This window comes from Pinus tabuliformis, chromosome 1_2 (assembly GCF_031772625.1).
Source record: "Pinus tabuliformis cultivar Carrire ecotype Pingquan chromosome 1_2, CPIR1, whole genome shotgun sequence".
NCBI classification, from domain to species: Eukaryota; Viridiplantae; Streptophyta; class Pinopsida; order Pinales; family Pinaceae; genus Pinus; species Pinus tabuliformis.
In genome coordinates, this window is record NC_142298.1 from 515,105,955 (window position 1) to 515,126,467 (window position 20,513).

General features: G+C 34.1%; 1 protein-coding gene across 1 annotated transcript; it reads left to right on the forward strand.

Moving 5' to 3' along the window:
• The first annotated feature begins 380 nt into the window (after window positions 1–380).
• On the forward strand, window positions 381–3,423 carry LOC149206588 (protein BEARSKIN2-like). The gene is made up of 4 exons (XM_089397739.1): window positions 381–558; window positions 961–1,235; window positions 1,976–1,983; window positions 2,727–3,423. The coding sequence occupies exons 1-4, from the start codon at window positions 384–386 to the stop codon at window positions 3,421–3,423; spliced, it is 1,155 nt and encodes a 384-aa protein (XP_089253865.1). The 5' UTR covers window positions 381–383.
• The last annotated feature ends 17,090 nt before the right edge of the window (window positions 3,424–20,513 follow it).

The window sequence follows — 20,513 nt, forward strand, 5'->3', positions numbered from 1 at the left end:
TCTCGCCACTCTTATGCACATTCTTTCTGCTTTTTCTCACGGTTTGACGTACATAAAAGCCAGTGACCCGTGTCCCCACAATTCCAAGTTTGGAATCAGCTCAATTGGATTGGATTCAAGGCGTTCACGCAGGTTCTGGAGGTGTATACAGCGTTAAACGACAGATTTTCTATCGTAATTTTCGGGATATAGTAGCTCATAATATCGCAATTCAAGTAGGTTTACAGGCCTTGATGGTGCGATAATTCTCTGTATTTCGCAGGATCACAGGAAAAACATTAGGGTTAGAAGACCTCTCTGAGGTAGGGATAAAAAAAACCCTAGTGTAGGGTTACAGGTGAGGATTATGCGATAGTATTCTATATTCTGCAGAGATCAGAGCCATGACATCCTTGTCCGTGAATGGGAGCTCCAGTGTACCACCTGGTTTTAGATTTCATCCTACAGAAGAGGAGCTGCTCCATTATTACTTGAAGAAGAAAGTGTCGTATGAGAAGATTGATCTTGATGTTATAAGGGATGTTGATCTTAACAAGCTTGAGCCCTGGGATCTGCACGGTAATTTTGCTATAGTTTTTTTTTATGTTTGAGCCCTGGGATCTGCACGGTAATTTTGCTATAGTTTTTTTTTTATGTTTTTGTTGTGTGTCATTTGTTAAGCAATATGTAGTAAGTCAATTATTGGTTTATTGTTTTTCTACTTGGTTCACTGGTTTACTAGCTACGAATGAACTAATATTCATTATTTTTTGATGTTTCTGCTTTACTACACCGGTTAAGTACCATGTAGTAAATCAATGTAGGAAGTTAATTATTGATTCATTGTATTTCTATGTGGTTCACTCCATAAACCATAACAATAAAGTAATATTCCATAAAAAGAATGAATAATTACCTTACTACATGGTACAAATATAATTTTGTTTCTATAATAATAAAACTTTTGAATTGATGTTACAGAGAGATGTAAAATTGGGTCTGCTCCACAGAACGAATGGTATTTTTTCAGCCACAAGGATAAGAAGTATCCTACCGGGTCCAGGACAAACAGAGCGACCGCTGCAGGATTTTGGAAGGCCACGGGCAGAGACAAAGCCATCCGTAACAGCTATAAACGAATTGGGATGAGGAAAACGCTTGTTTTTTACAAAGGGAGAGCTCCTCATGGCCAGAAGACTGACTGGATCATGCATGAATATCGCCTGGAGGACAACGACAATTCTCTCCATGGACATGTATTAATTCTCTCCTACTTAATATTCCATCATTTTGGTTAACTACGTGTTTGTTTGTTTTAATATCAAACATTCCCTGCATCCCCAATAAGTATGTAGCTAATGTGAGCTTCAACTTTCCTGTTTTTGGATAATTATAATACTGTTGTTTACAGCATATCACTTGGGATAATTGCACTAGTATTTTTTAACAGCATATCACTCCTATGCCTTATCCAATGTTACCCAAACTTTTACCTCACATCTCCAAATGAGTTTTTGTTGAACTTAATTTAATTGTAGAATCAGGTTAATGGATAATTAATCGATAGAAGCTCAGTCAAACACTTGATTTTGCTTTTATAAATTATTTTTTTCCAACATTTTTCAGAATCGGTTATCCATAAACATGACTGGTTCATGACTATAAACACCTTGTTTCGTTGAGTTTAATTTAATTGCAGATTCAAAAATGTTTTGAGAATGTAATGAATTAGAAGCTAAATCAAACACTGGACTTAGCTTTTTATCAATTGTATTTCCAACATTGTCCAGAATCTGTCCATAAACATGACTAGCTCATGACGGTTAAACACCTTTTTCATCACAGTTAAGAGAACAGAATTTGAAACACATTAATATATATATATATATTACTGTTTGGCAGAATTTGAAAGACATAAATATTTGTCGAAACACAAATATTTATAGAAATTGAAAGATAAATATTTATATTTTTGTTACTGTTTTTAATTTAAAAGTTTAATGATGAGATTGATTTTTCCCTTCATTTTGTTGGTGTAAGTAGATATTAATGGTTCTATTAATATTCCTGTAGATATTGAGACAGTGTAGAGAACACAATTGTATATACAAACATATGTTATTTCGTAGGTTTTTAGCTTCCTTTGCTGTTGTAACTAGAGATTGAGCTAGAAACTTGAGAACACAATTAGAAATATAAACATTCACATTCTTGTTTTCATCGGCGAAAACTAATGAGAATTTAACTAGCTTTATATTTCTAAAATATTTACAAGTAACATGAATATATTTTCATATGTAAGAGCTTATTCAATTATATTTTATATTGAATATTGAATTTTTTTAATCTGTAACGCTAGACTAGAGTGACTGAACCTGTTATATATATATATATATATATATATATATATAAATATATAATAGCTTTTTTAATTATAATTTATATTGACTGAACCTGTTATATATATATATATATATATATATATATATAATAGCTTTTTTAATTATAATTTATATTGAGTATTTTTTTTTGGTTCACTCTTTAATACTGGACTAGAGTGACTGTACTGTTCGAGCTTTCGACATTTTGTTGATATTTAGTTGTAACTTATGCCACCTAGTTGTAAAATGCAACCCTCTGAGAGACTATAACGATCTGAGGTAAGAACTTGACAGACAGGAATATGGTTAACCCTAATTTTGAAGTTTGAAATTATTGGGCTAAGTTTGAAGTTTTTATATTGGGGTGATGCAGGAAGATGGGTGGGTAGTATGCCGTGTGTTTAAGAAGAAGAATTACCTAAAAGGCCACGACGATAATTCTGATCCAGGCAGCTCTAATTTGGATCAAGAACACAGTGCTGTACTGTCAGAACCCAAGGATTCTCGAGGTCATGGAGAGGTGCAGTACAGTCAAATTCAACACCAACACCATCACCATCACCAGCAGCAGCAGCTGAAGCATGAACTTGCAGCAGCAGGCATGCAATACAGTATCCTTGAATCCCACCATCATGACCAGCTCATGCAAATGGCTAGGCACCTGGAAAACCAGAAGCTCATGAATGCAGCTACTTGCAACACTTCTCCTCCTGTTTCTTCTGGTATCAAAAGGCTCTTTCCTGAAAGAGGAATAGAAGATGGTTCTAAACGTATTCATTATAGCCATGAGCTACCCACTGGTCATGGTAATGGTAATGGCAATGGCAGTTCTCATGTGGACATTATAAGCAGTAGTACACAAGAACATGGACACTTGAATGAGATCAGGGAAGGCCAGGTGCAGTTGAATGATTGGAGTGCCCTTGACAGACTTGTAGCATCTCATCTGAATCAAGTGGAGGAGTCATCCAAGGAAATCAGATACGTGGATGCAATGCCCTCAGGAGATCACATTCCTTTACCTCTTAGGAGTGAAATGGACCTTTGGAACTTTGGAAAATAAAGTTATCATGTCCCAGAAAAATTATTCATGGCCAGCAACAAGGACTAGATCATACAACATCAGGTTGGATTAATAATAGCAGATCTCCCATTTAAGGTATAAAGCATTAGTTATCTACCTTGGTTCCACGCAAGTGGCTGTAACTTTATTACGAACAGTCCAACAAAATTATTTGCATTTCTACTCTTTCAAAAGCATGTCTTATACTGCCTGCTTGCTTGCTTCTGAAAGAGTTTGTAGTTTATGTTTCACGTTTTCAACTCTAATGGTTTGTGGTCCGATCACTTATCACTTCAATCCATGCGTACCATATCCATACTGTTATATGATGTATGGCATTTGGACACAAGCCTCCTAAGCAGAATAAGCTGAACTCTAGGTGGTGAAATCTCTTAAATATTTTTTTGACTTGTTTATTAAATTTCTATCAAACTTGTCTGTCTCTTATAGCGTTTTCTTTTACCATTTAATGCTGTATTGCATTGCATTGCATTGATTATGTTTTACCATTTAATATTTTATTGTATTGCATTGCTTTGGTCATGTAATTTGATGAATAAGATGATGCTGGGAAGAGAGGCCAAGAGAAATGAGAGGATTCCTCCCATAGAATATAGCAGTATTCGATAAATAGTAGGGGAAAAAAGAATAAGATGATGCTCGGAAGAGAGGCCAAGAGAAATGAGAGGATTCCTCCAATAGAATATAGCAGTATTCGATAAATAGTAGGGAAAAAAAGTGAGGATTCCTCCCATAGAAAATAGGGGTCCTTGATATTATGGGAAAATAATGAGGGAGATGAGTAATAATATTGGTTGTTAAGTGAAATTTTCAAAAATATTTTATTTGCTTTTAAATTAAATTATTATAATTTATTATTAACATTATCTTTTTATTATGATAATTTTATTTATATATATATAGTTAATTGGTTTACTGCAAATAAGTTTTGTCAAAAAGGAATTATCTTATATTTAGAATCTAAGAAAGGAAGGTTATATTTGGAGTTGAAGAAAAAAACGAAATTATATGTAAAGGATTGTTTCTTTGATAATTATAAATAGTAGATATAAATAAACTAATGTTTTTGGAGGTTATACTCAAAATTAGGAAGACAAAACCTAAATGAATTAGACTTTGTAGGTCACCTGTAAGGAGCCCCTAAGGGTACCAAACAACATTGTTTCTCCTTAGTGAAATAATCAAACTTACAAAAATATAAACTATTACATTTTGTTAGGAGATCACAACAGTCTCTTAGAAAATACTATCTAAGTCTAATCTAGGACATAATCTAAACAATAAAACAACCTTTCTCTATTGTTGTCAAGTTCCCCCTTTAATGGAGAAAGGATTTATTTCCACACTTAATATCTCCCTAAACAACTCAAATTTCATCTTCCCAAGGGGCTTAGTGAAAATATCAACAACATTTTCACAAGTATTACAAAATTCAATACAAATGTCCTTAGACTGTATCTTCTCTCTAATAAAATGAAATTGGGCATCAATATGCTTTATCCTTGCATGATACATTGGATTGTTTGCCAACTAATCGAGCTCTAGTTGTCACATTTGATAACTGTGGTCTTCTTTTGTTCTTCTCCAACATCTTGAAGAACTTTCCTCAACCAAACAACTTCACAAGTCGTTCCACACAAAGCTTTATACTCTACCTCAGCGGATGAAAAATATTCAGTGGTTTGCTTCTTGTTGCTCCATGAAACAATTTCGGATCTAATGCTAAAATCATAACCTGTAGTAGATCTTCTATCATCTGGATTACCAACCCAATCTGAATCTGAGTAACTTTTCAGCTCAACATCAAACAAATCAATATATTTAAGACCAAAATCAACTTTTCCTTTAAGGTAGCTCAATACAACTTTCGTTGCTCTCCAATGACTTTCTATAGGTCTGGCCAAAAACCGACTTAAGACACTAACATAGTAGGTTATGTCAGGTCTAGTTGTAATAAGATAATTCAAACTTCCAACGAGTTGTATATACAATGTACCATCAACCTCCTTTGAGCCATCATCAAAATAAAGTTTCACATTCTGTTGCATTGGAACAAAAGTTGTTCTGCACTGATCCATCTTAAACTTTTTAAGAAATTCTCTGACATACTTACCCTCAGTAACAAAATTCTAACCATCATCTCTCCAAACTTCAAGACCTAGATAGTAACGTACCTAACCAAGATATTTCATCTCAAATACTTGTGACATATGCTCCTTAATTCCATCAATTAGCTTGATTGAATTTCCTGTAATAATTAGGTCATCAACATACAAAGAAATCAATGCTACATGCCCCTTTGCATCAAATTTGGTATACATATTCAGATCACTTTGTATTCTCATAAAACCCTGTTGAAGAAAGAAGGAATCTATTTCTCATACCACAACCTAGGTGTCTGCTTTAGGCCATACAAATCTTTCTTTAAACGCAAACTAAATGTTCTTGCCCCTTTTCCACAAATCCTTTAGGTTGTGTCAAATATACCTCCTCCTTTAAATCACCATTTAGAAAAGAATATTTTACATCTAATTGGTGCAAATTCCAATGGTACTTTGTAATTAATGCAATTAACAATCTAATAGTATTTAATTTAGCTACAGGTGCAAATGTTTCTTCATAATCAATGACCTCCTTTTGTGAGTACCCTTTTACCACCAATCTAGCTTTATATTTATCTATACTTCCATTTGCTCTAAACTTGGGTTTGTATAACCATTTTCGTCCTATGGGCTCTTTTCCTTTAGGAAATTCAGTCAATTCCCATATTTTGTTTTTAATTATAGATTCATATTCTTCCTTCATTTCTTTTCTCCACTCTCCATATTCATTAGCTTCATTAAAAATCCTGGGTTATATGGCATTCAAAACATTACTCATCAGGGAATAGTCCTTATACCATTTAGGTAGGTGAATCTACTGAGTGGATCTCCTTTGTACTTCACTGTCTTCACCCTTGATCTCTGAAGGTACCTCTCCTTATTGCCTTGATCTTCTTGTTCATGGAAAATTACATCTCTACTCACAAATACTTTGTGAGTAGATGGATCAAACATTTTGTATGCTTTAAATTCTGAACAATATCCCACAAAAATGCATTTAATAAATTTAGCATTAAGTTTCATTTTGTTCTCCTTCGGAATATGTGCAAAGGCCTTACACCCAAATACCATCAAATGATGAATTGTTGGTTTAAAACCATACAAGTCTTCGAATGGGGTCTTGAGATCAAGATATCTTGTTGAACTTAAACAATATTACTAATGCCTTCCACCAAAAAATCATTTGAGAGGTTCTTACCTTTGTCATACTCCATGCACACACCACCAATGTTTTGTTTTTCCTTTCCGCAACACTATTTTGCTATGGAGTATAGGGTACTATAAATTATTTCATTATTCCATGATCCTTGCAGTACTTAATGAAGTTCCCCAATCTGTATTCTCCCCCTTGATCTAGACGAAGGATCTTTATGAAATTCCCTGTTTTCTTCTATGCCATGTTTTTGAATTCTTTGAAATACTCAAAGACATCACTCTTTTTCCTAAGGAAGTAAACCCAAGAATACCTTGTGCAATCATCAATAAACAACAGGAAATAATAAGCACCTCCCTAGGATCTAGTCTTCATTGGTCCACAAACATCAGAATGCACATGTTCTATTACATCTCTTCTTCTCTTATCAAAATTAGAGGGGAATTCATCTGTGTGAATTTTTCCAAATGCACAACCTTCACAAGAAACATAGTCATTCTTTAAAATAGGGAGTCCTTTAACCATTCTTTGTTTATGCAACAATAAAAAATCATGATAATTGATATGACCATACCTCTTGTGCCAAAGGATTTTTGTTGAAAAAGTTGTATAAGTTAGTGCTTGATGACTCTTGCTGGTGACATCAAGTTTGTACATTCCTCCAACTCTAACTCCTGAAGCAATAGGTTTGAAGTGATCCAACAAATCTTTCACCATGCAATGTGTTTTGAAGAATTCGACCTTCAAATTCTAATCTGTAATTGTGGACACATAAAACAAATTCTTCTGTGAAATTTTCTGAATCTAACAAGTCAGAAATCCTAAGTACTGCAGTAAATTTATTTTCATTACCTACTTGTGTTATTCATTTTAACAAGTTATTTTCATAAATATCTAGAAAATATTAATGCAACTACACTGTAGCCTACACCAATATACAAATCAAGTACTGAAAAATAAATGAGACAATCACATAAAGGACACACTTATTTTTGGACTAAACGTCCCTAGAAAAACCCAATGAGGGAAAATCGATGCAGCAGATATGAGGGTTTTATTATTAAGCAGATTTTTGAATACAACTATGGTGCCAAATCCAACTCACCCAATAGAGAATAAACCTGGTAGAAGTACCCCTATCCGGAGACAAATATTTTTGCGGATCCAACAACTAGATGAACAAACCCCACAAGTGACTGTGTTTTCCCAAATGTTGTGCAGCAATGGCTGCTCGCATCTCTGTACTGGAACTATGTCACCTCCTCTGGGAGCTACGTCACCCTCCTAGTGAGCCTTCCCGGCTCAGAAATTGATCTACCGAATTGATGCCCAATCTGCCTCATAGAAACCCTAGTGTTGCCTCTAAGTGACTACATCAGCTCCTCTAGCCTCTGCGTCATCCTTTCTGGAGTTGCATTGTCTCTCCCTGGTGTTGCTTTGCCTCTCCACTATGTATTCTCGGCCTTGGATGGAATTCCCTCTGTCAAACTACCCCTCTCTGCACTAGAATCTCACTCCAAAATTCTCAGGAAACCACGCCTCAAAATTTCGATTTAGCTCAAGTGTTGCTCTCTCTGTGTGTGTTCTCCAACTGACCTCAAACCTTCCTTTATAATTTTCCTGTTTAGAAATCAACATTCATGATTAAATCTCTAAACAATGGCTAAGATTAAATTATATTTGATCCTTGTCTATTAGAAGCTTCTCACCCATATTTTCATTAATACCCATTAATATTTTATTTTTCCAAAGTTTAGACTTAGGAACCCCATTAAAAATATTAATTTTTTTTAATAAAATATAATCCAGGTGGAATTTCACCAAATGATTTATGGCTCTTCGAGATCTCATGTGTTATAGCCCCTCCACAAAATTTATGAGCTAGATCACATCCAATGCTACCCAAAAATCAACATATTCTTGATCACATGCACATACATATCATTATGAATGCGCCTGACACTGCCATTTGGTAAAGTCACTGGAATATCACTGTATCCCTTGATCTGATGTGCACAATCAGCTCCAAGATAGATGTTTCTGCCATTGCTTAATTCCTTGAAGTTTTCATACCAATCCTTATTGCATCTCATGTGAATTGAAGCTCTAGAGTCGACAAACCAAGCATTAACATAATAAGTTTCAACAAACAATGTAGCGTTAGACATAAACAACTTAAGATTTTTGAGATGAGGATTTAGGCCTTCTCTTGCAAAATGTCTTGAATGTTTTTTGTGCTTATATTTATAGCTTCATCACTTTTCTTCTTATAACAGTATCTAGCAAGATGCCCACTTCTACCATAATAAAAACATTTCATTCCAGAGTCATTTTTAACAAATGACATACCTTGATTTGGTTTTGGAAATGACCTTTTCTGAGATGAACCTCCACCTTTACTTCCTCCTCCTTGTTTTCCTTTGAAAAAATTCTTCTTCGCCATAAGTTCCAAGTCTGGATTGTGAGGCTTTAAATTCTCATGCCTCTATTCTTCTTGCATCAATATACCTATCAATTCCACAAAATTTGGTGCTTTCTCCCTTACTGCAAGACTTGTAATAAACTTCTGATAGTCCTCTGACATTCCATTTAATGTGAATGTCACAAGATTAGTACTAGGTATTGATTCTCCTATGTCTCCCAACTTATCTTTCAAATTTTTAATTCGGGAAATAAAGGCACTGACAAATTCATTCTCTTCCATTTTAATACACAAGAGCTTACTCTTCAAAAATAAGACTCGATTTGTATCTTTAGTTTCATACAACTCCTTCAATGTATTCCACATTGCATTAGAGGTCTGACAATCACAAATATGAGGAATTATATTATCTTTCATAGACATTTTTAATAATACCTTTGATTTGTTCTCCCTCTTCTCCCATTCTCGAATCGATGCAACTGTCGAGCCTATAGCAGGTTTTTCTTCTTCTCCCTTGTGATAGTCCAAACGCCATAATCTTCCAGTAGTTTTTGAAGCTTGAATTTCTAGTTAACATAGTTGGTTCCATCCAATTTGTTAGCTTCATTTAAATAATTTTCAGTAAAAAGATTGGCCATCTTAAAAAAATCTCCTTTGTATTTAACACTCCAGTTGTCCCCAAAATCAATAAACTCCCCTTATTTTGTGACTTAAAAAATAATACCAAAAAAAATCGAATAAGGTGACACCATTCTCACAAACATATTACAAACCAAAAAAAAAAAGATCTTACTTAGTCAACGCATCTACCAATTGTTATGAAACCAGCTCACAAAAAGATAGAAAAGATAGATCAACGACTTAAAAATCAGCCTCTTGGAGGGGGCAACCTCCTTTACATTACACAAATGAAAAATTCTTGGATGATACAAATGACAAGACCTCCTTTCTATATATAGGAGTCTAAGGGGTCCCAATACAATAAGAGGCTACATAACAATAATATTGTAGGGGCACAACAATAGCAATAGTGGGCTTCTATGAGGCATAATAATAACAACATGGGGACTATATGGGCACAATAATACAATAAGGGGGTTGCACTAATAACAATAAGGGGTTACACTAGTAGTATAGGGACCTAACATGCCCCTTTCCTTCAAAAAGTGTTGTCCTCAACACTTAAGTAGTTCTGGATGCTTCTGTATAAAATTCTCATCCTCCCATGTGGAATCTTCAGTGTTAAGTTCTTCCACTTGATGAGATACTCTAAAATTGATCGATTTTGTAGCTGTCAATTTCTTTTTTTTTAGACTTCTTTTGATTCCAATATGATTTTTCCTTCCTTGTCAATTTCTGGCAATATTGTTTGAACTGGGATCTTCTCACCTATAACTTTCTTTAAGCATGAAACATGGAAAACTGGGTGCACACGAGAAGATGCAGGAAGCTTCAATTTGTATGCCATAGTACCAATATTTTGTAACACCTTGTAAGGACCATAATACTTTGGTGATAATTTATTATCCTTCTTAGCTTACTTGAGGAACATTTGTTTGTATGGTTGTAGTAGTAGAAATACCCAGTCACCTACATCAAAACTTATTTCGCTGCGATGTTGATTTCACTGTTGTTTCATTCTATTTTGCGCCAAAGTGAGGTTATCCTTTAAGAATTTGAGAATTTGTTTTTGATGCTCGATGTGATCTTCCACTGCTTGAACCTTAGAATTTTATTTTAAAGATGATGTGGTGGATGGTGGATGATATCCATAAAGTGCCATAAATTGGGTCATTTTTGCTGCAATATGGAAGGAAGTGTTATACCACCATTCAACTAGAGGCAAACACTTGACCCATTATGTTTGTTTATCAGATACAAAGCAACGAAAATATCCTTCCAAACTTTTTTTCACTATCTCAGTTTTCCCATCAGATTGAGGATGATAAGATGAGCTATGAGCTAGCTAAGTACCTAAATATTCCACCTCTTGTACTCCAAAGAAACATTTGGAACTTTTTGCATATAATTGTTTCTCCTCCAATAGTTTGAGCACCCTGTCAACATGTTTAACATGATCCTTCCAAACATGATCCTTCCAAGACTTGTTATAGATTAGTATATCATCAAAAAAATACTAACACAAATTTTCTAAGGAAGGGTTTGAAACTGGAATTCATCAAACCTTGAAATGTAGAAGGTGCATTGATAAGGCCAAAAGGCATGACCAAAAATTCATAATGACCCTCATGAGTTCTAAATGTTCTTTTTGGAATGTCTTCAATCTTCATTCTAATCTTATGATATCCTAAATGAAGATCCGACTTGCTAAAGTAAATTTCTCCATGTAATTCACCCAATAATTCATCAATGAGAGGATTGGGAAATTTATCTTTAATAGTAAGCTTTTTGAGCTCCCTATAATCTGGACACATGCGCCATGATCCATTCTTCTTATGTACCAATGCCACTGGAGCAGAGAAAAAACTTTGACTAGGTTTAATTATACCAACCTCTAGCATTTCTGCAACCATACATTCAATTTCACTCTTTTGGGCATATGGATATTTGTAAGGCTTAATGTTTGGAGGAAAAATTCCTGGAATCAAATGAATAGTATGATCATTATCACGAATAGGTGGGAGGCCTTTAGGAGTCTCAAATACCTTGGAATGATTGTCCAAAACGTTTTGGAGATCTAGAGAAATAGATGATTTCAATGTGGGAACCTCTAGTGAACATAATTGTGCAATTATGCTTTTCATGTTGTTAGAGATGATTATATTTCCTGATTTCCTTGCGATACCCCTTAATTCAACTTTCTTTCCTTCCCAAAAAAATTTCAAGAAAAGTTCTTGAAAATTAAAAGCTATCGTACCCAAAGATTATAGCCATTGGACTCCTAGTACAACCTCTACACCACCCATTGGAATGGAAAGCATTGGACTATTCAAGACATATTCGCCCAAGGATAGCTTGATATTATGGCACTTTCCAGAGCAATTTATGGTTCCTCCATTTTCAACCATTACCTGATACTCTGGTGCTGGATATATGAATCAATTCAATTCCTTGATTATCTTACAATGAATAAAATTATGGGTACTACCTGAATCAATCAACACTATTATCTTTTTCTTCTTGATATGCCCTTCTATCTTAAGAGTTTGAGGACTGGTAATTCATGTCAATGCATTACAACATATCGTCAGATTCATTTCCTATTTCTCTAGGATTGGTTCATGGTGTATATCCTCTTCGTTTGATGTTTCTTGTTCCTTTCCTTTCTCCTCTTCCCCATCTATGTAAATTAATTTTTTCTCAGTATAATTATGACCTTTAGTGTATTTTCTATCAAAATTGTAACAAATCCCTTTTTCTCTTTTTTCTTCCAATTGTTTTGGTGTCAACCTTGTAGGTGGTGAAAGGCTAGGAGCAACAACAGTTCCATCTTTAAATTATGAGTGGTAGGCTTCCTTGTTGCCAAAATTTTGCTTTCAATTTTCCTTGCCAACATGTATGCCTTCTCCAATGAATCAGGTTCCCAAAGGAAAACCTCATGTTGGATGTTATTATTTAAAGTCCCTATGAAGACTTCAATCCTTTGCTTCTCTAGAATATCATTTACCCTTATATTTAATTTTTGGAAGTCCTCAATATGCTCTACCATTGAACCCTTTTATTTGAGATTTATCAATTGGCTAAAGAAGGTATTTCTCTTTGTATCCTCATAAAATGCTATCATTTTCTCTGTGAAAATGAGAAAAAATCCCTCTATACCATGCAAACTAATTCGGTTCTAAATATAAATATGCAATACGTACCTTTTGTGTGTTTTGCATATTATGTAGATCAAAATATTTCTCCATCTATAGTATCCATGTTACGAGATCCTTGCCATCAAACTTCCTCATATCTATCTTTGGAATATGTTGGGTCTTCAATCCAATGTTAGATTCTATGAAATCATGATTAACATTACTTTTGTTCTCATCATGAGTTTCCTCTACTACCTTTTCGCCATTAGGAGGCCTTTCTTGTAGTAGCTTTGTCCCACCTTCCTTCAAACCTTCCATGTCTTTCTTCAAATCTTCCATGCCTTTCTTCCAATATTCTTCCATACCATCGATATCAGCTTCCATGGCATAGATAAAACTATTTATCTTAGCTTCGATCGCATTCTTCAAATCATCCATCCAATTTTGATTACTAGGTGTTTCTATTTTCTTGATTTGAGTCATTCTTTTTCTTTCTTTTAGGATCTTGATCTTGAATCTATTATATCTCTAAAAGTTCAGATCTACAAGGTTTGGAATTGTGACCCACGGTATCCCTCTGTCCTCCTTTCAATGCCACAAGCATGATCAAAACTGGATTCTCCAAGAAAGAGTTATGCCCAATCTCCCAAGATGGCCCGATTATATACTTTTTCAGTAGAGCGAACTTGTACGAAGTGACACGTGTCACTGTTTCAACCTTTGGACCTAAAAACAATAAAAGGAGAAGTACGGTCTATTCTCTTTATGTAAATTCTTACGAAATTTCAATCAGATGCTCAGAGAGAAAGTTATGACGGTTTTCCCAAGGTCACCTATTTGGGATGTAATTTGGGAGCGTACAAAAACCATAAATGTCTTGGACCATATCTCCACAAATATATCGAAACAAGATCTGAAATTCGGGTCTGATATTTACCACAATTTCTTCTCAAATGGGTTTTAATTTCAGACTCTGAACCTTCGCAGAAACAAAATTATAGCGAAAATTCCATGATGACCTGTTTGAGATGGAATTCTGGATCTTGCAAAAACCCTAACTTCCTCAGATTATATCTCGAAAAATATAGCGAGACAAGATTTGAAATTTTTACCTGAGGTTCAGAACGATTTCGGTTCAAATGGGTTTTTGTTTTAGCTTCTAAAACTTTGTATCGAAAAAGTTATAGCGAAAATTCCACGATAACCTGTTTGGAGCAGTGAAACCCTAGAATCCGAAGCTCTGATGCCAAATGTTATGAAACCAACTGACAAAAAGATAGAAAATATAGATCAACGACTTAAAAATCAACCTCTTCGTGGGGGAAACCTCCTTTACATTACACAAATGAACAATTCTTCGATGATACAAATGACAAGACCTCCTTTCTATATATAGGAGTCTAAGGGGTCCCAATACAGTCAAAGCCTACATAACAATAATATTGTAAGGGCACAACAATAACAATAGTGGGCTTCTATGGGGCATATTAATAACAACATGGGGGCTATACAGGCACAATAATATAATAAGGGGGTTGCAGTAATAACAATAATGTGTTACACTAGTAGTATAGGGACTTAACACCAATTCTCTTAGGGGGCACTACAAAGTAAGAAATTTCAAAATGAAAGTTTTCCCTCTGCCAGCGCATCTCATGCTTTCCTAGAGGGAACATTGCAATGCAATGAAATGCAAGGAATTAATCTCTACATCACTCAAGCTCATAGATAATCCACTCAAGACATTGATTAACGCTCAGAATGAGGTTGACTCGGCCCTCCATGGATCAGATAGATTGTATCGGCCTTGATTGGCTCATGTTGCTGCTTTTCCACACTTTTCCACGGTGATTGTTGCAAATTGGGATCTTGGTAGACAGATTGTCGCAGATCTTGGCAACCCACTTTGTGGCATATTGTCTTTGCACCTCGACATGCAAATCAACTCTCCACCTAAGCACCACATGTCCCACACTCTTCCATGCTTTACCTCCACACAAAAATGTTATGCCAAGCATATGTAATTGTTAAAAAAAAACTAATTACTAGATTTGCAGTGTTTACATTCAAGTGTTAAAACTTCAATTCCATGATGTTGATCTGCTTCGACATTTCAAGACTCAGGGAGATACGACAGGGTTTTGTAATAGAACTTATTGGAGATTCCTTTAAGAGATGGCAGTTTTGTCTGTGAATTTTGCCTTTCTTCAGTTTAGCACCTTAATTCAACCTGTTTTTTAGATTTGACCTTTAATAGGATCCATATTCTCTTGAACTAAACCTAAGAGATGAGATTTTTGTCATTCAATTTTGTCTTTCTTCATTTTAGCACCTTAATTCAATTTGTTGTTTAGACCTGACCTTTAATAGGATCCAGATTCTCTTGAACTAAACCTCAAAATCTCCAGTTCCGCAATGGTTCTACAGGTTACTACTATGCTACATAGATCATGTAACTGGCATTGCATGTCCACTCTTCAAAGAGTGCTCTCAACACAATCCTTATGCCCTTGTAACTAACAGGTTTCACACTTACTCACACGTCCCATAAGACAATGATTCTACTGGTATTACAATGCAAAACGAGCTCCAACTCTAACTTGTAGTGACAAGATCCACCACTCACTAGATCAAGTGGCTCAAATCTTTCCACGGATCTGTGGTTCCAAGCACAAGACAATCAAATTGTCCATAGACTCTGAGCTTACACTCATATCAACGATCCTCTGCCCACAAACACCTCTCACGATTAGTAGATAACCACACCCTAGACTCAATCACAATCTCAGATCCTAACGCTTTGATACCAACTCAAAATTAGGAAGAGAACTTAGCAGACTTTAGATGAGGAGCCCCTGACGCTGCCAAACATCATTTTTTAATGAAACAATCAAACATACACAAATATAAATGATTATATTATATTGGGAGATCACAACAGTCTCCTAAAAAATAAGATCTAAGTCTAATCTAAGACATAATCCAAATAGTAAAACAACCTTTCTCCATTATAAATAGTTAATAATGATATGTGAATTGTAACTAAATTACATAATTTATATTAAATTAATTATGAAATTTGGTGTAATTATAAAATATATTATAAATAGTTATGATGAGAAGTGATTAAAAAATATTAAAAAATAATAATAATTTTTTTTTATAGTGTATGCAATTAAAGTGATATTGAATATTAAATAGTATAGATGAGATTAATGTTGCTCTCACTCAACCTCACAAACTTGGCATATTGGTACACAATCAATGGACACTCTGAAGAGGGAGAACATACATAAATGTTTGGAATTAGGAAGAAGGTTCCTTAAACAAATTACATATATTTTTTTTGAGGACAATGGAACTTGGGAAATAAGTGTTTCAGATAAATTATATTTATTTTTAAGGATTCAAAATGTGGATCAATTTGGAAAGGGATGTTGTAATTAATACTTTGTAATTGTTTTAAGCTATTTTTGTAAAGAGCCATGTTCATAAATTTAATAAATTGTTGGAGCTAAGTCATCATGACATGTTCAAAGTAATTGAAACTTTATGATGCAATAATCGAGATATTTCTTTTAAATTTCATTGATTATTTTCCACAGACATTTTTTGTTCCAGATTTATTAACAAATATTGCATATAAGACCAAATATATATATATATATATATATATAAAAGCATGGTGTGGAAGGAAGCTAAATTATCATTAGTTGAATGCATTTGATTTTCTTATTTATGTATATGTGTCAAATGAAAAGCAAAAGAACATATGTATTTGGTATTCCTATTTATGTATATGTGTTAAATGAGAAGCACAAGACACTACATGACACATTTGTAAAATGCATCATGATAAGCTACGTTTGTGATGTTGGAATTTATAAGCTTTAAGATCCATCCACTGAAAATCATATCAAAAAATGATATGATTTTATTAAAGTGCAATATTGTAGAGGAGAGTGGGATATCAGCGTGGAAAATGATGTAGAGAAACATATCAATCCTAAAATCAAACACTTGAGTTGACTTAGAGAAACCAACTTAAATGCCTCATTTTCGGATTGTTAACATTGGTGCTACATCATTGGAAAGCATCAACATGAATGTGGGGTTCAATCCCTACTTTATTGTCATGAGAAAAAACGTGTTGATCAATAGGATAATATAGTAGAGGAGTCACGTCCCACACCACTAGATCCTAAGGAGGCTTAGGAAATGTTAGTTCTAGAAGATCAATAAGATATTTGGTACCACAAAAAAAAATTCCAAGATTAAGCTATAATGTGAAGGGAGGAATTGAAACCTACCCTTGGGAGTGATTGAGATTAGCATTGGAGCACTTAATGAAGAACATTTTGTATGGAAGGCTTTGGGATGAAATTTTTAGTAGGGTAAAAAGAAGATGTTAAAAATAAGTAGCTATATAAAGTATGGTTAATAAATCTAATTATAGGGAATTAAAACATCTAGGCTACATAAATAAGATGGTTGATTTCATAGTCATGAATTTATCTATGATTTGATTCGAAGTTATTGTGTTTGATGTGATAATTATAGTTTTTGCGTTTAGTGGGGCTCACATAAACTAGAGACTAAAAGTTGTTTGCTTCTTCCATAAGTAAGGGAGTTACTTAAATGACCACCTAACCATGAGATCTACCATTTTTAATAATGAATTTGTCCAACAAAGTTCCTCCGTGGGCTCTATTAAAAGTCATCCTAAAGGCCCGATATAAGATTATCAAGTTATCTATTAGGTTGTGTTGAGAATATTGTTATTTTATGATTATTTATTACAATTGATGTGTTAACGTCTTGATAATATTGAGAAAGCCCCTTCAACCACTTATTGTTTAACATTGCACCAAATTGTATGTATATTGTGCGATTGACAAAGGGTGATTTAGATTTAATGGACATATTAAATACATTATAAATTGACCCTTCAACAAAACATAATAAAAAATAATAATTGACCTTTCAACAAAAGAAAATAGTTTATCCTTCAAAAAAGCTTAAGGAAACAAAAGAATCACAATGGAACCATTTTAAGGATGCATTATTTTACTTGGAAGAAAAACATATTTGAAGTGTTTCAAAATCATTCAAGAGAGTTACAATATATAAAAGAAGTCAATGGGAGAGAAGTAGAGTAAGATGCGAGTAGCAACATTTTAATCACAGAAATTTCTCCTATACATATATTAATTCTTAGACTCCATGCAATGTTGAGATGATACATTATTTCTTGTAAATAATGTGCTAACATCTCAATAATGTTAAGAAAACCTTCAAAAATATTTTGTCTAAGGATGCAAGAAAGTGTTATGTATGTTGTGCCATGACATAGAATGCATGGGTGGTAATTTAGATTTAATGGAATTATTAAATCCTTCATAAATTCTCCCTTCGTTGAAACTTAAGAACACAAAATAATTGATCCTTCAACAAAAGAAAAAATAATTTATCCTTAAACAAAGCTTAAGAAAACAAAAGGATCCTAATGGACGGCTACCCCTCTTCTAACAAGGGTGCCCCAAACAATTTAACAAAGGGCCACACCATTTTTAAGCTCAACTATATGTAATATTTCACCCTGTAGGCTATGTGAGATGAAGTGTAAAAGTGTCTCCTATTTCCCCAAGGTGGATGGTCACGACTAGTCTTCTTAATTTTCATCTTTATGGTGTTTGATTTTATGGAATTACTAGCTAACCCCTAGTGGGTGGTAAGTCCCTACCTTGATGGGCATTCTCATGTCCTGGGTTGGTAGTTAGGCATCATGGAGGTGGGTTTATTAGGACACATGGATTAAGCTTACCCTTGTTGTACTTAACCCTATAAAAATAATTTTGTAAGGGTGGAAACACCGATCTCATTATTGTCTTAGCACACTTATATTGTATTCCTCACATGGAAAATTTGTCTTCTATATATGCACCTCTTTAGTCATGGTCATTATTCTTAATCATGATTCTCTCACAATTCACAATGATTTTATGCTCCATGAGGAAATGTTTCATGTACTCCAAGGTAATAAAACAAGTTTACTACACTAGCAATGTAAAGCTATTTTTTTATAATGACAAACTCCAATCCTTTTTTGGATGACAAGTCAATATTTCTTGAAGTTTATTAGCTATTACTAGGGAGAAAAATGAGGAAATATGTTGAGAGGCTCTTCTATAAATTGAGAGCTCACTCTCCTCCCAAATCATTGTGTATTGTTGAGATCATTTTTTTTCTAAAATGTAGTTTATGAAGCTTTGATGTCAACTTTGAAGTCTCTTATTTCTTGGATATTCTACATATTTTTAAAGGCAATTTTTTGTTAATTCAATACTACTCAAAGGATATAAATATATCGCCATTTGAAGGGAAAGTTTGTCAGTTTGAGGGAGATGTTTAGGGTTATCTCATTTCTCATTTTTTGGTCTAAGGTAAGCATTAATTATCCTTGTTGGGAAATACCCTAGAGGTTTCTCAAAAAGGGTTTTTATTTTACTTCATCCATATTTGATCTTATGGTTGAAGGCTTTCCCCTTGGAGGGATCTCTTTTAGTACGGATTTGTTTCATAACTTGTCTTGAATATACAAGGAGGCAATTTAACTTCTAGGTTTTTACCCCCTTTCCTAAATACACAAACATTGCATAACCAATTTAAGAGTAGCATTCATCTTGACCCGAATTTCCCTAGTGGAGATAAAGCACCTAAGATTGAATCCAATAACCAACCATTTTTTAGAAAATTCAAGTTGTCAATATTACAAATTTAATAAAAATAAAAATGAAAGAGTTGAAAATATTTCATTTATTGTCTAGAAGGAAGTTCACAGATTATATTTTTGATCTAAATAATATTCTCAGGATTTTTTCCATATTGATAATCCATATGCCCAAGGAAAAATGGCCCTCTTATATGCTTTCAAATTTGATCTAATATCATTTTTTAGGGTTTGAAGGTGTCTTCTCAATTCTAAAAAAATTGTCATAGCAATATCTTTCAAGGGTTAGTAAATCTCTTTTCCTATAGGTTTGTGAGAGATGATGTTTATAATTCTTTAAATCCCCAGTTTCATTTATAAATTATTTTAACTACATATTATCATTAATTAGAAGTGTTTAAAAATGCCTTAAGTATTAAAAATGGTTTTTATCTTGATTACCTAAGGAATTTTCCAATTTCAACCCTAGGGGGATTGGAACCCCTTTTCTTGCAAGTTTCGATTATATTGTTATAGATTACCATTTAGTTGCAATTTTATCATAGCTAGCATTTTTTTCCCTCACATTTATGTACCCGTTGACAATGTTGTATGCTGCCAACATTGTAAGGGTATATCCCCGATGTGAAGTTCCAATTAGACCTCACGCCATTCTCTGTAGGAGTCCCATCCTATCATATAGTTTGACCACTATTGGTAAGGTTTAAAAGGTATGCCTTGGTTACACACACATACAAGGGATCACAAAACCTCTTTGGGAAGAAAGTATGTAGGCTTTGCAGGCTTTGTGAGACACCCAATAATGTAATATGCACACGGAAACATCCATGTCTAGTAAAAAGGGAAACGATCCTTCGATTAGAAAAGTAATAGTGTTATGCTAAAGGGGGACTTGGGAAGGAAG